This window comes from Notamacropus eugenii, chromosome 5, assembly GCF_028372415.1.
Source record: "Notamacropus eugenii isolate mMacEug1 chromosome 5, mMacEug1.pri_v2, whole genome shotgun sequence".
NCBI lineage: Eukaryota > Metazoa > Chordata > Mammalia > Diprotodontia > Macropodidae > Notamacropus > Notamacropus eugenii.
This window is the reverse complement of record NC_092876.1, coordinates 162,095,973-162,113,708: the sequence shown is the minus strand read 5'-3', so window position 1 is coordinate 162,113,708 and position 17,736 is coordinate 162,095,973. Positions and strand designations below refer to the sequence as shown.

The following is a 17,736-nucleotide window of genomic DNA, read 5'->3' as shown; positions in this document are numbered from 1 at the left end:
CAGTCCTGAACTTAAGAGTCAGAAATCCTGGCTTTGAGAGACCCTCACCTTTTAAGAATGGGTAATAATACTTACATTGCCAGCCTCATAGAATTGTTATTAGGAAAATGCTTTAAAATTAAAAGCCTGCCATTAAATAATGTCACTACTAGTAAAGGGTTCTACACACAATAAGCACTTAATGAATAGTGAATGAAATAAGTATGTACCTCTAGAAGTTACCATTTCACTTGCAGGAAACTAAAAGAAGTTTCCTAGAGAATTGATCAACTACTAGACACTCATTCCTGTGGGAGGACATCAAAGGAGATGGGGAAGTTCAGTTGGGAAAAGAGAAGATGCAGGCAGGAAATTATGGTTTACTCCAAGTGGAAGGAGGTTTAGAACTGATCTGCTTTGCATTGCAAGGTAGAGCTTGGAGCAATGGGTAGAAGTTACAAGGAGGAAATATAGAGCTATCCAATAGCTAATAGAGCCATTCAAAAGTGTAATGGGCTGCCTTGGGTAGCAGTGGGTTTACCCTCATTTGAGGCCTTTAAATAGAAGTTGGATGACCATTTTCTGGGTATGATAAAATGGAGTTTGGATGCCATTTGGACTAGATGGCCACCATGGTTTCTTCTAACTCTGAAAAACTATGATTTGGGGAATTTATTGGTGTGAAGAAAAATGTGATTACATGAAAATAAGACATTTTTTTAAAAACTATTTTTTTCTTAAACACATGGCATTACACACAATACAAAATAATTGTTTACATAGTGGAATCTTTACAGTAATGGGTATATGTCATGATACACAGATGCAAGCAATATTAGTGCATTCATTTATAATATAGACTTTTATTTTTCCTTGTCATTGGGTTTAAAACAAAGCATAGAAGGAACTGTTTGCTGAAATTACCCTTTAGACCTTTAATCTTTTTTTTTAGAGTTAATTCTATCTCCTATATAATATGACAGGAAGATCAACAGTGCCATCAATTCAATAGTCTGGTATTTCTTTCAAAGGGAGATTGTATTCCAGCGGCTCTTAAGTCATAAATTCCAAAGTTGTGGCTATATCGCATCTATCAAATTTTCCTTATTGTCTCAACTTTCAGGAAAATCCCATTATTGTTGGGAGCAGGATACAAGCAAAGAGGAAATCTAAGAGCCATCATTTTCCCATCATTTTCCTGCATTTTAATGAGTAGCTGAATAAATAGACATGAATGATGAAATTCACATTAAGAAAGAAGCAATTCCAAATACTCTGATTGGCTTATTCTGCTTAATTTTGAGAGCTACTGCAAAACATACTATTTGTTAGGGTAAAATATAAGTTGAATCAAAGATGTACAACTGCTGAGTGCTAAATGGTATATACAGTAACACAGAGAAGGCAGAAAACATAAGTGTTTATGTACAGTTGTTTTTCCTTTCCATTTGCTTGGAGAAAACACTGCTTTATAAAATGGAACAGCATAGAGCAGACCACGTGCAGTGAGGACCAATACAGTACACACAGTGTAACAAAATAAAAATATAAGAAATATGGGTTCAAAAAAATAATATGACTGCAGAAAGAAAAAAAAAAGGCTTGAAACCTGGAATGCTTTTTATGGAGGTTTCATAATGTACATTTATCTGAAAGCGGTTAGTCATTTTCTAAAATTCCCAGTTGGCCACCTGTAGTTTAGGTGTGGAGCAAAAAATAAACCACTGTATTATACAAAAACTTTGTATATTAGCATACAAAAGGTAACAATTTACTTTTTGTATAAAATATAACTTTCTGATAGTATATTTATTTCACATATGTATAAATATAACCCAAAGAATATGTTTTTAATTATTTCTACCAAAATATTTTTTTACAAAAGTTTACAAAACAAATAATTTCTTTATATTTACAAGCCAACACTGAGAAGATCCTGGGCCAGTGGTGTGGATGCTGCCTGACAGAAGGTGGGACAGTGCATTTGGTTAGGTTAGAGAATGACAGGTGAGTTTTAAGAGCTCACAAAAATTGTTTGTTTGGTTTTTTTTGTTGTGATTTTTATAGAATTGACATTTTCAGGTTTGGGCATAGAGGGCATGAATGAAATCTCTTTTCAAGGTGTGATTTCTTAGGTGTAGGACTGAAAGGGCAGGAAAAAACAGTTACGCCACTTGCAATAAGATTAATCCCATTCTCTAGAAGAATTGTGTGTAGGTTAAATATGGTAAATTACTCACCCAGGGTCATTCAGTCACTCCTTCAGTGAGGCAGTGGATGCCACTGAAAGCAGAAACCTAGATTTTGGATCCTGGGTGTGGAGGTTGTATGTAGCCTTAAATTATTTCCTTCCTTATATTAAAAGACAGTTGAAGACTTACGTATGAACTTCCATGACTCAGGATCAATACGTTTTGGCTGTTCATCAAAGGCAGTTTACTGTCCCTTACTTTCCCAGTTTTGGTTCCTTCTAGGGCCTCCTGTCTCTTTTTGACATCAGAGAAGACAGTATGCAATTTAAACTTTGGTGAGCAGTCCCAGCCTTCCTGGACTTAGAAATCTATGTTTTGTCAGCTCAGGAAATAGGGTGGGTTTCAATTTCAATCATCTTCAGAACTAACCAGAGAGAACTTTCACAACAAACTCTCTACACCCTTCCCACCCCCTATTACAGTTGTAAGCCAAATAAATCCCTTTTATGACAATGCCCAGCTGGACATTTTTCGAACATTGTGGTGTGTGAATAATTCAAAAAAGAGTGAAATCTAACGCATACAGACAGGCTTGCAGCAACTTTTGATCCAGGTCTTGGTTGCATATAAAACTTGGGAATGGATTGGGGAATCAGTGGTGGATTCAGTCAAAAGAGCAAAGGTCTTTTTTTTTCCCCTCAGAGGCTGCACAACTCCAATTCCTGGTGTCAACATTAGGAACAGTACCCTTGGTTGTCTGATCCACCAAGAGTGGCATATGGCAGCACAAGGTGGGTGGGGAGAGGTCTACTGCCTGCTGGACTCACTCCAGACCCTTACTTACTCAGGTCAATTTTCTTACATTCCAAACAGATCTTGTAGTTTTCTCCACAGAAGCTCTGGGTGGTTTAAAATAATAAACCAGAGATAAAGCTAAAACAGCACAAAAAGTGATCAAGTGTGAGAGAGAATCTCTTGCTCTGTGCTCCATTTGGAGCTAGTTCCCCTGCATCACATGAGGCTTAAGTGATTTACAAATTCCCATCAATTTTCTTTCAGTAAGGGAGGGAAGAAAGAAGTTTTGTGGCCCATTTTACCCAAGAAAAATATACATCGACATCACAGTTCCATTTGATGAATTGAATATCCTATTCTATAATTCAGAGCTATGAAAGTCATCTCATACTTTCCTTTCATCAAGTTTACTATTCGGGGAAATTTTTTTGTACCAACATTTTCAATACAGCAATCACTCTTTTGTTTCCCATATTAAGCCATGGTATCTACACAGTCCCTCTAAAAGGAAAAACTAAAAATCAACAGCTTAACCTTTACAGAGTCCACATAAAATACTGCCTGTTAGTGCTTGGAGTCTGTAGTTCCCATCCGTTCTTGCCTTCATGAGTTGCTGCCCAAGATTTCATCAAGATTGATGTCTTTCATCCAGTCATCATTGCCAGGCTCGGTTTTCAGTAAGGAATCTATGAAGTCGGAGTCACTGTTCAGTGCTGGTCCCATGTTATCAGTCTGTTGGGTGAGAAAGTCAAAAGCTAAGTCACTGCCATGGTCAGTCCCTTGGAAGGCCCTGGCACTTTGGTTTGTAGCAGGAAAGCTGTTGGAGGGCAGGGACGGTGCCTGAGTTATGCCTGTCCCGGCCTGATTCAACCCAGTTCCTGACAAAGTCTGTGTGCTCAGCTGATTTGGTCTGAGAGTCAGACCTCTGAGTGACCCAAGAGTTTGTCCATTTAATGTCTGGCTCGTTTGATTGATGGGTCTCATTTGCACTGCTGGTGTCAGCTGGCTTGGAGGAGCCACAGCACGCTGGGAAAATTGCTGGTTGCCCACTGCACGCTGCAAAGACTGATTGGAAGTGTATGCTGCTGCAGGTGTGACAGTAGGGAAGCGCACTCCTGTTGGCTTCAGGGTCTCCTGCTGCTTGGCTGAGGCTTCTGGAGAGGCCCAGGTTGGTGCTGTTGTGCTGGAAGTGATCATGACATTCGGTGGTCTCTGGGCTGGGATGCTCGTGATGCCAGGATTTAAGTTTGGTCTCACTTGTTGGGAATTGACGATAGAGCCCGACCCAAAAGTGCTCACACTATTGTTACTGCCAGGCCCAAGGGTGGAGGGCCGCAGCAACATGGGATTATTTTGACTGGTAATCATTTGGTTGGTATTCCTGTGCTGGGCTATTTGAGTCATTCCTGAAGTGACGCTGTATGTACTAGGTTGGCTGCAAGGCAGGTTTCCATATATCCCAATGTTACGCACAGTTGGTAAAGAAGGCATTCTTGTTCCTTGGGAAGTCGACAGGAGGTTGGAAGTTTGGGTCAAAATGCTGTGTGTGGAAACAGGGTTTGCCAAAGCATGGTTTGAGTTTAAACTCACTGTTGCTGAGCCTCCTAAGAAAAAAAGAGACTTTCATCAGTACACATACTGGGTCTATGATACTTTCATGTACCAAAAAAACCACTATAATTCTGATGTTATTTAGAAAGAAAAGTAATAACTAAAAATAATTACTGGTGTTTATACAACATGCTGATATTTGCAAAGAGTTTTACATTGATTACCTTATCTGGGTTTCACAACAACCCCGTGTGAGGTAAATGCAAGTATTAGTATCCCTATTTTATAAATAAGGAAACTGAAGTTCAGAGATGTTAAGGGATTTGCCTGTGCTCATATAGATAAGAAGTATCAGAGGGATGGACTTAAACCCAGGCATATATGTGTGTATAGATAGCTACAAGTATTATTATCCTCACTATACTGATGAGGAAGTGACTTGCCCTGGTCACACAGTCAATGAAGGTTGGAGGCATGATTCAAACCCAGGTCTTCATGTCTCCAAGTTCAATGCTATTTCTCTCATACAATTCTGCTTTATACAAACCTCTCTAGCAACTACTATTGATATTACTCTTTTGCTACTTAAATTTTACTATTTTGTTTGTTATTTACTTTCTTAGAGTTGAGTCTAGACTCCTCAGCTAGATTGCTAAGGTCAGAAAATGTTTCTTATACTTCTTTGTATGTCTCCCAGTGCCGAATGCAATGTTCTACACATTATAGTACTCAACAAATACTGTTTCTTTTTTTATGATGATCATGAGAACAAACTGAAGCAAATCCATTGCTACTATAGCAAATCACTCAAAGTATATGACCTACTAATAGTGGCTCAGTGACATCATTTTTATATATTAGGAACATGGCCATTTTAAAAACAATTAATCAAGCCATCGATCAATAAACATTTATTAAGTGTTTACTATGTGGCAGGCACTGTGCTAAGTGCTGGTGATACAAAAAGAGGCAAAAGACAGTTGCTGCCCTCAAGGAGCTTAAAATTTAACTAGGGAGACAACATACAAACAAATGTACACAAAACAAGTTATATACAGGATAAATAAGAAATAATCAAAGGTACTGGAGTGATTGGGGAAAGCTTCCTGGAGAAGGTTGGACTTTAGTTAGGACTTAAAGGAAACCAGGGAGGTCAATGCAGAGGAGAGAGAGTGTTCCAGGCATAGGGGACAACCAGAGAGAATGCCTGGAGCCAAAAGATGCAGTGTCTTGTTTGTAGAACAGCCAGGAAGCCAGTGTCACTGGATTGAAGAGTACATGTTGGGGATAAGGTATAAGAAGACTGGAAATGTATGAGGGGATAGGTTATGAATGGCTTTGAATACAGAGGGAAGGTTTTATGGGGTAACTAAAAAACATCAGAAGGAACTTCATGAAGCAGTCTAATTCAATTCCTTCTAGGTAGGATTGAACTTTAAACCATTTGCCTTGATAAGATAAAGGGTAGATTCTTCAAAATTGGCATAACTAGAATTCTCAAAGTAAAGGATGTAATAATCATTTTAGAGAGAGTAAAGAGAGCAGCCATTATTTTTCTAAAGAACCTTAACATATAAAAGACATGAACTCAAGTTTACAGCAAAGTATTTCATCCCATATCTTAACTGAAGCCATCTAGCCTTGTTACTTCCCTCTACAGCCGCCATCTGTAATGGCTGGCTATCAATGGTTATTATCTTTTGGCCATGGAAACTCATCAAACATCTGAAAATAGAAAATGGTTTTCAATCTTGGGATGAAGGGACTCTCCACTTTTACAGCAATGATGATAAAGTTGTTGACAAGGAGGTATAGTATGGAAAAATTCACAAATGTTCATTTGAATGGAGGTTCTCAATCTTGATCTTTGCTTCACATTCAATAAGTGAATTGACACACTGATTGGAGGAACTGGGCTGCATCCATATGGACATTCTTGTGACAAATGAAACTAAAACATACACAAAGAAGGTATAGAGGGATAGAAGACACTTTGCACTTTTTCCTTAGAAAAATGACTAAAGCAGTCGGTGGAACTGATTTTTTCACAAAGGTATTGAATGTCCTTGATGACTCCCAGATTTCAATCAACAAAAGGAAGTTAGGAAGGGGAAACAGTTCAACTCAATTCAACAAACATTTATTGAATGTGTACTATGTGCAAGCCACTGTACTAGATGGTTGGGATTAAAAAAAAAAAAAAAGATGAAGTAGAACAACCCCTGCTTCCAAGGAGTCTATATTCTGCAGCTTACAGTAGAAAAAAAATGGGTTCAGTTTTGAAAGTTTAAAAACTTAGGAACTATGGGAAGAGCCCTGGCCTTAAGCCAGCAGATCTGGATTCCCATCCCATCTTTGGTATTTACTAGCCATGTGAAATGGGAAAGGTCATTGAATTTTTCTGGCATCATTTTCTTCCTTTGTAAGGTAGGGATTAGAGCTCAGGGGAACTACTGCTGTCAGATATGTACATTTTTGAGTTGGCTACATAGAGGTGATCATTGAACCCTGGAGACTGGATGATATTTTCAAAGGAGAGAGAAGAACTGAGGACAGAGCCTTGTAAGAAACCCACATTTGGAAGTGAGAGAAATGAGTTTAATCAGCAAAGAAGATTTAGAAGACAGGAAGAAGAAATAAGAAAAAACAGTATCATGGAGGCTAAGGAAGGAGAGAGTCTTAAGAAGGATATCAAATACTCTGAGAAGGTCAAGGAAGATGAGAAATCAGAAAAGGCTATTAGATTGTCAATTAAGATGGCATTAATGACTTTTGAGACAGTGGCAGGATTAGAAACTAGACTGTGGGTAGTGAGAAAAGACAGTGGAATGTACCTTGCCACAAAACTTAAAGTGTTTATATGGATGATTCTTGGGTCAATATATGCAACTCATTCTATCTTCTGAGCACCAACACGTCTGTCATCATCAACAATCTTTTGGCCCTTTAAACTTAACACTCCCCAAAATGAGCTCTTTTATTTTATATTATAACCTGTAGAATGTAAATCCATTAAGAGAAGGGATTGTTTTAGTTCGTCTTTTTCTTTATCCCAGTATCTAGTACAGTGGCTTACACATAGTACACATTTAATACATTTGTTGGATTGAGTTGAACTGTTTCCCTTTCTTGACTTTCTTCCTTTTACTGATTGGAATCTGAGAATCATCGTTAACTTTTTCTCTTCTTTCATCTTTTGCATCCAAATGGTTGCTAGGGTCTATTAAATTTACTTTCTTAATATTGCTTATATTTACCCCATCCTCTCCACATATACTGCCACCAGTCTTGTTTAGGCCCTCTCCATCTCTCACCTAGCCTAGTGTATTTGTCTTCTAACTAGCTTTCCCTTATTATATTATATGTTGCTATCTTTCCCCCATACCTTCCATTATATTGCAAGTTCTTTGAAGGCAGGGATTTTGTCATTTTTCATTTTTTTGTATTCTTATTGCCTAACATTATACACATTGTGTATAGTAGGAGCTTAATAATGTTTATTGAAGTAAATTGGACCAATGACCTCATCTGTCTCATCAAATGAAACAGAGGCAAAGATCATAGTTCTATCTTGGGTTAAAGTAAACAGATCTCAAAGGGAGGAATGAGTAGCTGCTATTTTCATAATCAGAAACAGGGGCAGAGCCATTGAGTAACCCCAAGGATACTTAGAAAAACCAGGGCCAAGTTTTTAAAATGAGAACATTTCATTGAAATTCAGCAACTTTTACCAACCCTAGATTACATATATGGGACAAAATTTTAGTTAGGTATAGAACAAATGAACAAGGAAATTAGGAGATAGGATTTTCTAAAGCACCCTAGTGTATGTATGTATACATATACATATATGTATACATACATATATATATCACAAACTCTCAAAAAATTCTATGAACTAAATTAAATTGAATCAAAGTTTCAGAAGAATACAGAAGAGCAGAGGCAAGAAGAATAAGTATGAAGCCTTGACAATAGGTAAAAAAAACAACCCCGTGAAAATAACTGGATTTTGGTAGAGTCAGTGGCACAATGGACAAAACTAGACTTGGATTCAGAGATACAAGTACAAAACTAGCCTCAGTAATTGACCCTGGGGTAGTCAGTTAACCTTAGGAACCCCTTTGGACTTATTTACTAAATCATCCTAGGTTGCAGGAGTTCCCCTTGCAGAGGAAAGCATAAATATTTTCTTCTATGGAGGAAAACTGGAAGGCAGTGGCAGATTCTGAAGATGAGACAATTAATACTTCAAAGGAGAAAATAAAGCATGAAACACCCCAAATAGCATTTTTTCTTTCCACAATCTTGAATTTGACTTAATTTCATATCCACTTACCAGAATATTGGCTTGTTGGTTGCATGTTGACCATGTTTCTTCTTTGGTCTTTATAATCTGGCGGTGGCCTTGTCAAGTGTCTGTTTATCTGATCTTGTGGAGCAATTTTCTCCTGAGAAAATTAAATGACATCAATAAATAAGTTGGCAATTTATGTGGTTTTCTTTCTTAACTAGTGGGATGATGTGATCACAAAGATATAAAAATAATTTCAAATCACTAATTTAACATCCTGGGCCCAAAGCTGTAGTTCCATTTCAGTGGGCTTCCAATAATGGCACACAAGTTTTCCTTCTTTATAATCATTAGCATCTCTGTTCTTTTCCTGGTTATTCTTCATGGCTCCTTTATCTTGGATTTTTTTGTGAACTACTTAGCACAATGACTGGCGCATAGTAGATCCTTAATAAATGTATATTTCTTTTCTTCCCTCCTTTAGCTGTGTGATCATAAATGAATTAATTTTATGGTGTTGATATTGGCCATATCATTAACCTGTCCCACCATCAGTAACCATTTAGAAGGTATTCTGCTTTCTTTTAAAGGGAAAGCTATGATCTTGGGCAGGGGTGGGGAACCTGCAGCTTCGAGGCCACATATAGACCTCTAGGTCCTCCAGTGTGGCCCTTTGACTGAATTCAAACTTCACGGAACAAATTCCTTTGTTTTGGATTTGGATTCGGATTCAGTCAAAAGGCTACACAAGGATCTAGAGGGCCACATGTGGCCTTAAGGCCATAGGATTCCTCCTCCCTTACCATACCCCCTTCCCCCAGCTTCCGCCAGCTCTGGGCTAAAGTCACAACAAGAGTACACTGATTAAACTTATGACCATAGGTGAGAAGCTTTTGTCTGCTTCAGTGTTTCCAAATGTCCAATTTCTGTAGCAATGATGACAGAGTAAAGACAAATAGTTCTGAAAATCTGATCAGTCCAATGACTGACCACAACTCCAGAGTATCAGTGATGAAGCATGCTATCCATCTCCTGACAGATAGACTCAGAGTATAGAATGAGATACATATTTTGGGACCTGTTTAATTTGTTTTGCTTGACTATACATACTTGTTACAAGGGTTTTCTTTTTCAAAAAGGGGAGGGAAGTGGGAGAGAAAGAATGTAGACTTTCAATTTAAAATTAAAATTAAAATTAAAAAATGCAATTCACCTATATAGAAGCAGATTGACACTCTCCAGTCCCCTAAGCCTTAACAAAAAGAAAAGAGAGTTTTCTTCAGCTACTATAGCCAGAATGGTAGAGTACAGAGAATGTAAGATTTGGCATCAGAGAATCTGAGTTCATACTGACTTTACTATTTGCTGCCTACATGACCTTGAGCAAATAATTTCCCTCTGTATAGGCTCCCTTTATTTATTTGTCAAATGATGGGGTTGGAATAAAAGTCTTCTAAATTCACTTCTAAACTGATGATACCATGACTGGTGATAAGCATTTTTGAATTTAGAACTTAGGCTGGTCCTTGCATGATGACAGCCCCTTGTATTCATTCCTGAGCCCATGCTTGAAGCAGGATCAGGCAAAGCTTGCATTCTACTGTAAAAGCTTTAATGACCCAGGGCTATCTCCGTCCTATGGCGAGGTAATAGAGTAGGGCTATTCTGTCTTTAGAATAGATTTAGGAACATCCCCCCAACCCACTCCCATTTTTTTTAATAGGACTATTTAGAAAAGCAGCATGGAATTTGGAATAGCAGATGGAAGTTCCGGTTTGGAGTCAGGAAAGCTTGGGCTCAGGGCCTGCCTCTGATTCATACCGGCTGTGTGACCTTGGGCAAGGCATTTAACTTCTCAGTGACCCAGGTAAGGTTCAAAGAATCTTAAGTTGCAGAGTGGTTCCCTATCTGCATTAGCAGAAGGCAATTCCGCACTGGGAGCTCCCTGCACAGGCAAAATCACAGGTCCATGAAAGAAAAAAAAAAGCTAATTTGGCTAAACTAATGTATTTTAATAAGTTCTACGCCTATTCTTATGTCATGCACATAAAGCTGCCTCGGAGGGAAGAAAAAAACAGAGGTAATTATACTCCTGGGAGAAATGTTCTGCTAAAGAGTCTCAGATCTAGCCTAGGCAAACTGATTAAAATTATTATAAAGCATATGCTAATAAAAGGTACCACCAGAGATCATTTCTTCCTTGAATTTGTTAAAACCACACCCAGACTGAATAAATAGCCTCCAGATAATGACAAATGTGAACCCCTTTTAAAGTCATGCAAAGAAGCTTCATTCTTATTGATGTATTACAACTTAAAACATTGTCCTTTGCAATTAGAGCCCTGTGGGAGATAGGAAATTGCAAGGAAATGAACCCCTTTGTGGAGAATACCCTGACTTCAATTCTCTGCCATAATTAAAGTAATGGCATAGGGGAAAGAATATTGGATTTAGAACTAAATATCTTAGAAATTACCTTGTTCAACCTCCTCATTTTACAGCTGAAGAAACTGAGGTCTATAAAAGTAAAGTGACTTGTTTAATGTCACAAGGAAGGATAGATAGATGGATAGATAGATAGATAGATAGATAGATAGATAGATAGATAGATAGATAAGTAGATGGATGGATGGATTGAACAACAGAAAGGGGAGTAGAGACAATTGAGTAAGTACTTATTAGGTGCCAAGTACTACAGATACAAACACCAGCAAAATGAAAGACAATCCCTGCTCTCAAGGAGTTCATATTCTAATGGAAGAAGGGAATATATGAAGAGGGGCTAAGAAGTTGGAGGAGGGAGGCAGCAGTAAGATGCCTATGTGAGGGCAAGGCTTCTAGAAAGAGATGAAGTTTGGATAGCAAATGACAGTCATGATTCAAACCTCTGAACCCAGATCTGGTGCTTTACCTGAAGCATCCAATCACCCTTTATCATATTTGTTACTCTATATTTTCCATGAAAGTATTACTCTGATGCATGGAGGTGACTGGATTTTCAAAGTCAACAAACAAGTCAAAAAGCATCTTAAAAGTGACAACTAGGTGCCAGGCACTGTGCTAAGTGCTGAAGATACAAAGAAAGGCCAAAAACAATCCCTGCTCTCGAGGAGCTGACAGTTTGATGAAGGAGATGATATGTAAATAACTATGAATAAATAAGATATATTCAGGATAAATTGGAGCTAATCTTGGAAGGAGGGCACTAACATTAAGGAAGGCTATGAAAAGCTTTTTGTGCAAAGTAGGATTTTATCTGGCACTTGAAGAAACCCAGGGAAGCCAGAAATTGAAGATGAGGAGAAGGAATTTCAGGCATGGGAGATAGCCAGTGAAAATGCCTAGAACTGAGAAAGTCAGTCTGAGGAACATCAAAGAGACCAGTGTCATTGGATGGCAGAAAACATGTGAGACATAGGTATAACAGGGTTGGGAAGATAGGAAGGGGCCAAGTTATGAAGGGTTTTAAAAGCCAAATTAAACATTTTATATTTTATCCTGGAAGTAGGGAGCCATGGAGTCTATTCATTAGAAGGGTAACGGTCAAACCTTTAGGAAAAGCAGTTTGGCAACTGAATATTGATAATGAATGGAGTGGGTAGAGATTTGGGGCAGGGAGATTAACCAGAACATAAGTTATTACAATGGTGCAGGCATGAAGTGATGAATCTAGGTGTGGCAATATCAGGGGAAAGAAGGAAGTGAATGTGAGATGTTCTTTCAAAGGTGAAATTAACAGGCTTTGGCAACTGATTGGATGAAGTGAGTGGGGGGAGTGAGAGAGTGAGGAGTTGAATATGACACATAGGTTATATATCTTGGTGGCTGAAAGGGCGGTGGTGCCCTGAAGAGTAAGAGCAACAGTCCAGGTTTGTATAGGCTGAGTTCAAGATGTACAAAAATCATCCAGTTCAAGACATCAAACAGATATTTGGAGTTTAGAGACTAGAGGTTAGTCATATGGGAATAATAGACATAGAGATGATCTGTGGAAGCTGATGAGATGACCAAGTGAATATCATATAGGAAGAAGAGAAGAGGGATATGCTTGAAAAGCAGCCTCATTTTTATTTGTGTATTACCACTTAAAACAAGTACTTTGCCACTGGAGCTGAGTGAGAGGTAGGAAATTACAAGGATGTAAGACTTCCATGGAAAATGTCCTGCCTTCAGGCTTTGGCAGGCCCAAAGGGAAAGGCCAGACTCAGCAGCCTCACTGTAGAGCTCTTTAAGCATAGGCTGGAGAATCACTTATTGGCAATGTTGGAGCAAGGATTCTTTTCTGGGCACAGGTTGGACTAGATTCTGGCCCCTGAGTTGCCTTCCAACCCTGCAATGCTGGGATTCAGTAACTGTGTGTCTCTCATCCAAGGACTGGCTGAGCTAAGTGCAGAGATACTTATAAGCAGACTGCTGACCACCAGGAAAGGAATGGGTTTTGGCCACAGCAACTCATGAAGACCTCCAACCGAGGTGTGAAATAGCTGTGTGGGTACAGCCACACAAATGAAGTCATGGAACTTGCAAAGTGCAAAAGTATGAAGTATAATATAGAAGCAAAGAGCCAAGAGGTCATTTAATCAAACCCTTCATAATTATCATTCTTAAAGTTAGTGGTAATGTGGGTGCTTTCAGTGAATTGATTTTTGCTTTTCTTTTTCTTCTTTCTTTTTTTAAGGGGTTCATTTTATGAAGCAGGAAGACAATCTAGTCAGAATTTTCCCAATTATGAGTTGGGAAAGAGCAGAAGAAATAGCTTACACAGAAAATGTAAAATATTTTATTTTATTCTGCTGTGTTATGGAAACCATGCCCCTATTAACTTGATATTATTACATTTTTTAAATCCTTTTCCTCTTGCTGTTAGACAGGAGGTCTGAAGTAGGGGCCAAAAGAAATGATATAATTTGAGATTTCATTAAAGGAGGTAGAACAACTAAAGGAGATGCTAGAACTTGTTGTATTCTACCCTGGCCAGACTGGGGCACTGGGCTCAGTTCTGGGTGTCATATGTTAGGAAGGACATTGATAAATTGGACAGTATTCAGAAGAGGACAGCCAGGATGGTGAAGGGCCTCAAGATCATGCCAGATATAATAATAATAGTAGTAATAATGTTAATGACCTAGGCAGTTAGTTGGTACAGTGAACAGAGTACTTGGCATGGAGTCAGGAAAACTTGAGTTCAAATCTGGCCTAAGACACTTACTAGCTGTGTGATCCTGGACAAATCACTTAACCTCTGTTTGCCTCAGTTTCTTCTTCTGTAAAATGGGGATAATAATAGCACCTATTCCTTTCAGGGTTGTTGTGAGAATAAATGAAATAATAATTGCAGTTGTGCCTGGCACATAGTATATGCTATATGAATGCTAGCTATTATTATTATCTACTTTAATAATTATGTAATTAATTAAATTTATTTATATTTAATTCTATTTTAAATTTTATTTATTTAAATTTACTTAATAATTTTAATATTAACTACTAAAATTAATAATTTATATTAACTAATATTAAATATTACCATTCATATAGACATTTCAGGTTTGTAAAACACTTTTCATATGTGATCTCATTTGATCCTCATAACAACCCAGTAAGATAAGAACTAGTTGAAGAAAAGCCTTCAGGCAAAAGCTAGATAGCTACTTGTTAGGTATGTTATAGAGAGGATTCTTGTCCCAATACAGGTTGGCCTAAGCAACTTGTCAAGTTTGTGAGCCTATAATGCTGCAAAAAGAGAGAAGCAAGATGTTGGAGAGAGAACAGATGAGGGTTTGCTTGGTTGTAGAAAAGAAACAAGGATTTTTAAAGTGCCCATTGTGTGCCAGGCATTGCACTAAATGCTTTACAAATGTCTCATTTGATGCTTATAACCCTGTGAGGTAGGTCCTGTTGTTATCCCCATTTTATAGATGAGGAAACTGAGGCAAACAGAAGTTAAGTGACTTGCCCAGAGTTATACACTGCTAGGAAAAATCTGAGGCCAGACTTGAACTCAGGTCTTTCTGATGCCAGATTTGAACTCAGGCATTTCTGCTTCCAGGTCCAGAGCTCTATCCATTGAACCACCTAGCTGCCTAGGAGAGGATGTGGTCCAGAGCACAAGCAGAAGGTCAGCCATTGAGGGAAACAAAAGAGAGAATGTCTATAAAAACAGGACTTGGGAATTATGTGAGAAATTGGCTGGGGGACTACGAAAATCCTACAGTGTCAGAAAGCTTCCTCCTCTTTCTAATGGAATCTCAGATAATTTCAAAGGGAAAGTGTTTCATCTCATTGTTCATTTCTTTTAACAATAATCCAAGCCAAGATGGTGAAATAGCAAGAACTAGTACAGTGACTTCCCTACCCGCTCCTCAAACTCTCCTAAACAGATTAGAAAAGAGATCAGATAGAATTTTTCTTGGGAAAGCCAAGAAAACAATCACAATGATTAATTTGTCCAACCAAGATTGGCATAGGAAGACAGACAAAATGGTTTATGGACACTGGGGATGGGTCTGGCCAAGAGCGTGAACTGTGCCCAAGGTAAGACTAGGGACAAGACAAGGTCTCAGACTCATACTTAGGCATGATCTCAAGCAGGATGCAGCAACAGTCACCAACTGGCAGCTTTATTTCCCACTACCCAGATCAAGGGCAGACTGAGGAAGGGACCTGTGCCCAGGGATGAGGAGTGGTTTCTGGTCATACCCCGTGTGTAGAGAAAGGAGAGAATTCAGAAGCACGGAACAGCAGGGTGACTCATACTTCATGCAGAGCAGAGTTGCAGTTCCTGCTTCTAGCCCAGATTGAAGCCAATGGAAGAAAAATCAGAGCAGGAATACCAGACCTAGGAGGAGCCTGTAGTTTTCCCAGCTGAACCAGCAGAGCTTCCAGGCTGGTTGGTAGGGGCTGAGTCCAGCAGTAGTCTGATGTTCAGACCTAAACCCAGATCAGGCACTTGCAGCGCTTAGACCAAGGATCCAATGATCAGTCTTTGCCCTGGATTACACCACTTTTTTGGGAGCACTGAAAACAATAATCTTTGCCTAATGTGAAATGTATATCTGAGAAACAAAACTTTGGTTATGTAATTACTCCTTGTGTAACCTAAGATCCTTGAGGGCAGGGCCTCTCTTGTTTTTGGTTTTTGTCTCCCCAGGGCAGTCTCTATCTAGGGCACTGCCCTGTTGCTTATTGAAGATTTATTAAATTGAACTGATTTGTCCCCATTCGCTATTGAAATATATTTGGGTTGGAGCTGTTCTGAAGCTCCTTCTATCCCTGCTGCTGCCCATAGCAGAGAAACAATCCGCTTCTCCTGGGAACCAGCAATGCCTGCTTGGTATTTGTGTTCTCTGTACATTCCTGGGCTGGGCTGGACTATTTAGATGAAGGTGCTATGAATTCCAACAATTTTGTCCCAGTATAAAGTAATTTTTCTTTCCACTACTTTGTATGTGCAGATTTGGTCTCTCTCAACCAGGAACTCCAAGGTTCACCTTATTACTCCCAGAGGACTTCAGGCAGAGACCAAGGGGCTGCAGGAGACTAAATAAATGAATGCATATGGGACTACCATATCTCCCATAGTTCTGGGAAAAAAATGATCTGAAGTAGTAGTCCAGAGGAACACTTACTGCATCTGCAAGCATGTGCTGCTGAAGGAGGAGATGCTGTTTCTGCTCCATGATCTGTCTCTGGATAGCCTGCTTCTTCTCCATCAGTTGCTGATTCAACATCGATTGCTGGGAGTTCATGTAACTACTTCCAGTGTTTGGATTCGAGCAAGAAGTGGAACTTGGACAGGGGCCTGTGTTTTGGCCTACCACAGAGTGTTGATCCTAAAGAAATGAAAGAAAAGGGGAGGAAAAGCTACTGTGAATTAAGGGGAAGAATATTGCCCAAAGATCAGGAGCTTAGCTTTTACAAATTTTCGTATTAAAACATTAAAACATCAAACACTATTAATAAAGTGTAACTCAGGGAATTGTTTTTTAAAGGTGAGAGGAATGACCACTGAGTATTACAAATAATACATGAAAAAGCAGGGTTAGTAACACTAGGTCTTTATTGGAAAGGACAAGTTCCCATATGACTCTTATGGTGAATACTCCACCACATTCCACAAGGCAGTTATGGGCCCTCAAAGAAAACTCCACTAGAGTTTTATGATGGTTCCAACAAGTGTTCAGAAACCTCATTCAGAACTGTGTGAGTATTCCATTCTTGTGCTAAAACATTTGCACACCTACTGATTCAACAATGGAAATTTTTGTGTTGGTCTAAATGTAGACTGATTTAATAGAGGCCATGTCCCTAAAATGATTATCTCTTAGCAATATTCAATACAATATCAAATACAATATGCAACAAACACATATGTTTGGACTTGTAATTTTCTTAGTGTAGAAAGGCCCAATTTGTAAATTTGCCCAGTTGGACAGAAAGCATCTTACTGTGTGCCAGACATTGTACTAAGTGCTGGGAATGCAAATGAAAGCAAAAATCAGTCATTTCCTCAAAGAATTTAAAATCTAAAGGGGGAAATAACATGCAAATAAATGTGTATATATATAATATATGCAAAATAGTGGTATTCTCAGAAGGGGAAGTCTCTAATAGCCAGGGAATCAGGAGAGACCTCATGAAGAAGATGGAATTTGACGTTCTTAAAAGGAAGCCAGGAAAACCACAAGAGGGAAGTGAGTAGGGAGAATATTCTAGATAATGGGAAGGAAAGAAGGAAACAAGCTTGTATTAAGCACCTACTATCTGTCAGGCACTGGGTGAAGTACTTGGCAAATATCTCATTTAATCCTCACAATAACCCTGAGAGATAGGTGCTTCATTATTCCAGTTTAGTAGCTGAGAAAACTGAGGCAGGTAGAAGTTAAGTGATCTATCTAAGGTTACACGGTTAGTAAGTAATGGAGG

The 17,736-nt window shown here is 38.7% G+C and overlaps 1 protein-coding gene across 1 annotated transcript in view; it reads right to left on the bottom strand.

Annotated features, from left to right (window-relative positions):
• Positions 1 to 680: 680 nt before the first annotated feature.
• MAML2 (mastermind like transcriptional coactivator 2) overlaps positions 681 to 17,736 on the bottom strand; it is a 427,023-nt gene continuing 409,967 nt past the window's right edge. The window contains exons 3-5 of the mRNA XM_072616389.1: positions 16,440 to 16,643; positions 8,857 to 8,968; positions 681 to 4,570 (exon numbers count right to left, since the gene is read on the bottom strand). Of these exons, the coding sequence (XP_072472490.1) occupies positions 3,570 to 4,570; positions 8,857 to 8,968; positions 16,440 to 16,643 (1,317 nt within the window). The 3' untranslated portion in view covers positions 681 to 3,569. The remainder of the gene's footprint in view (positions 4,571 to 8,856; positions 8,969 to 16,439; positions 16,644 to 17,736) is intronic.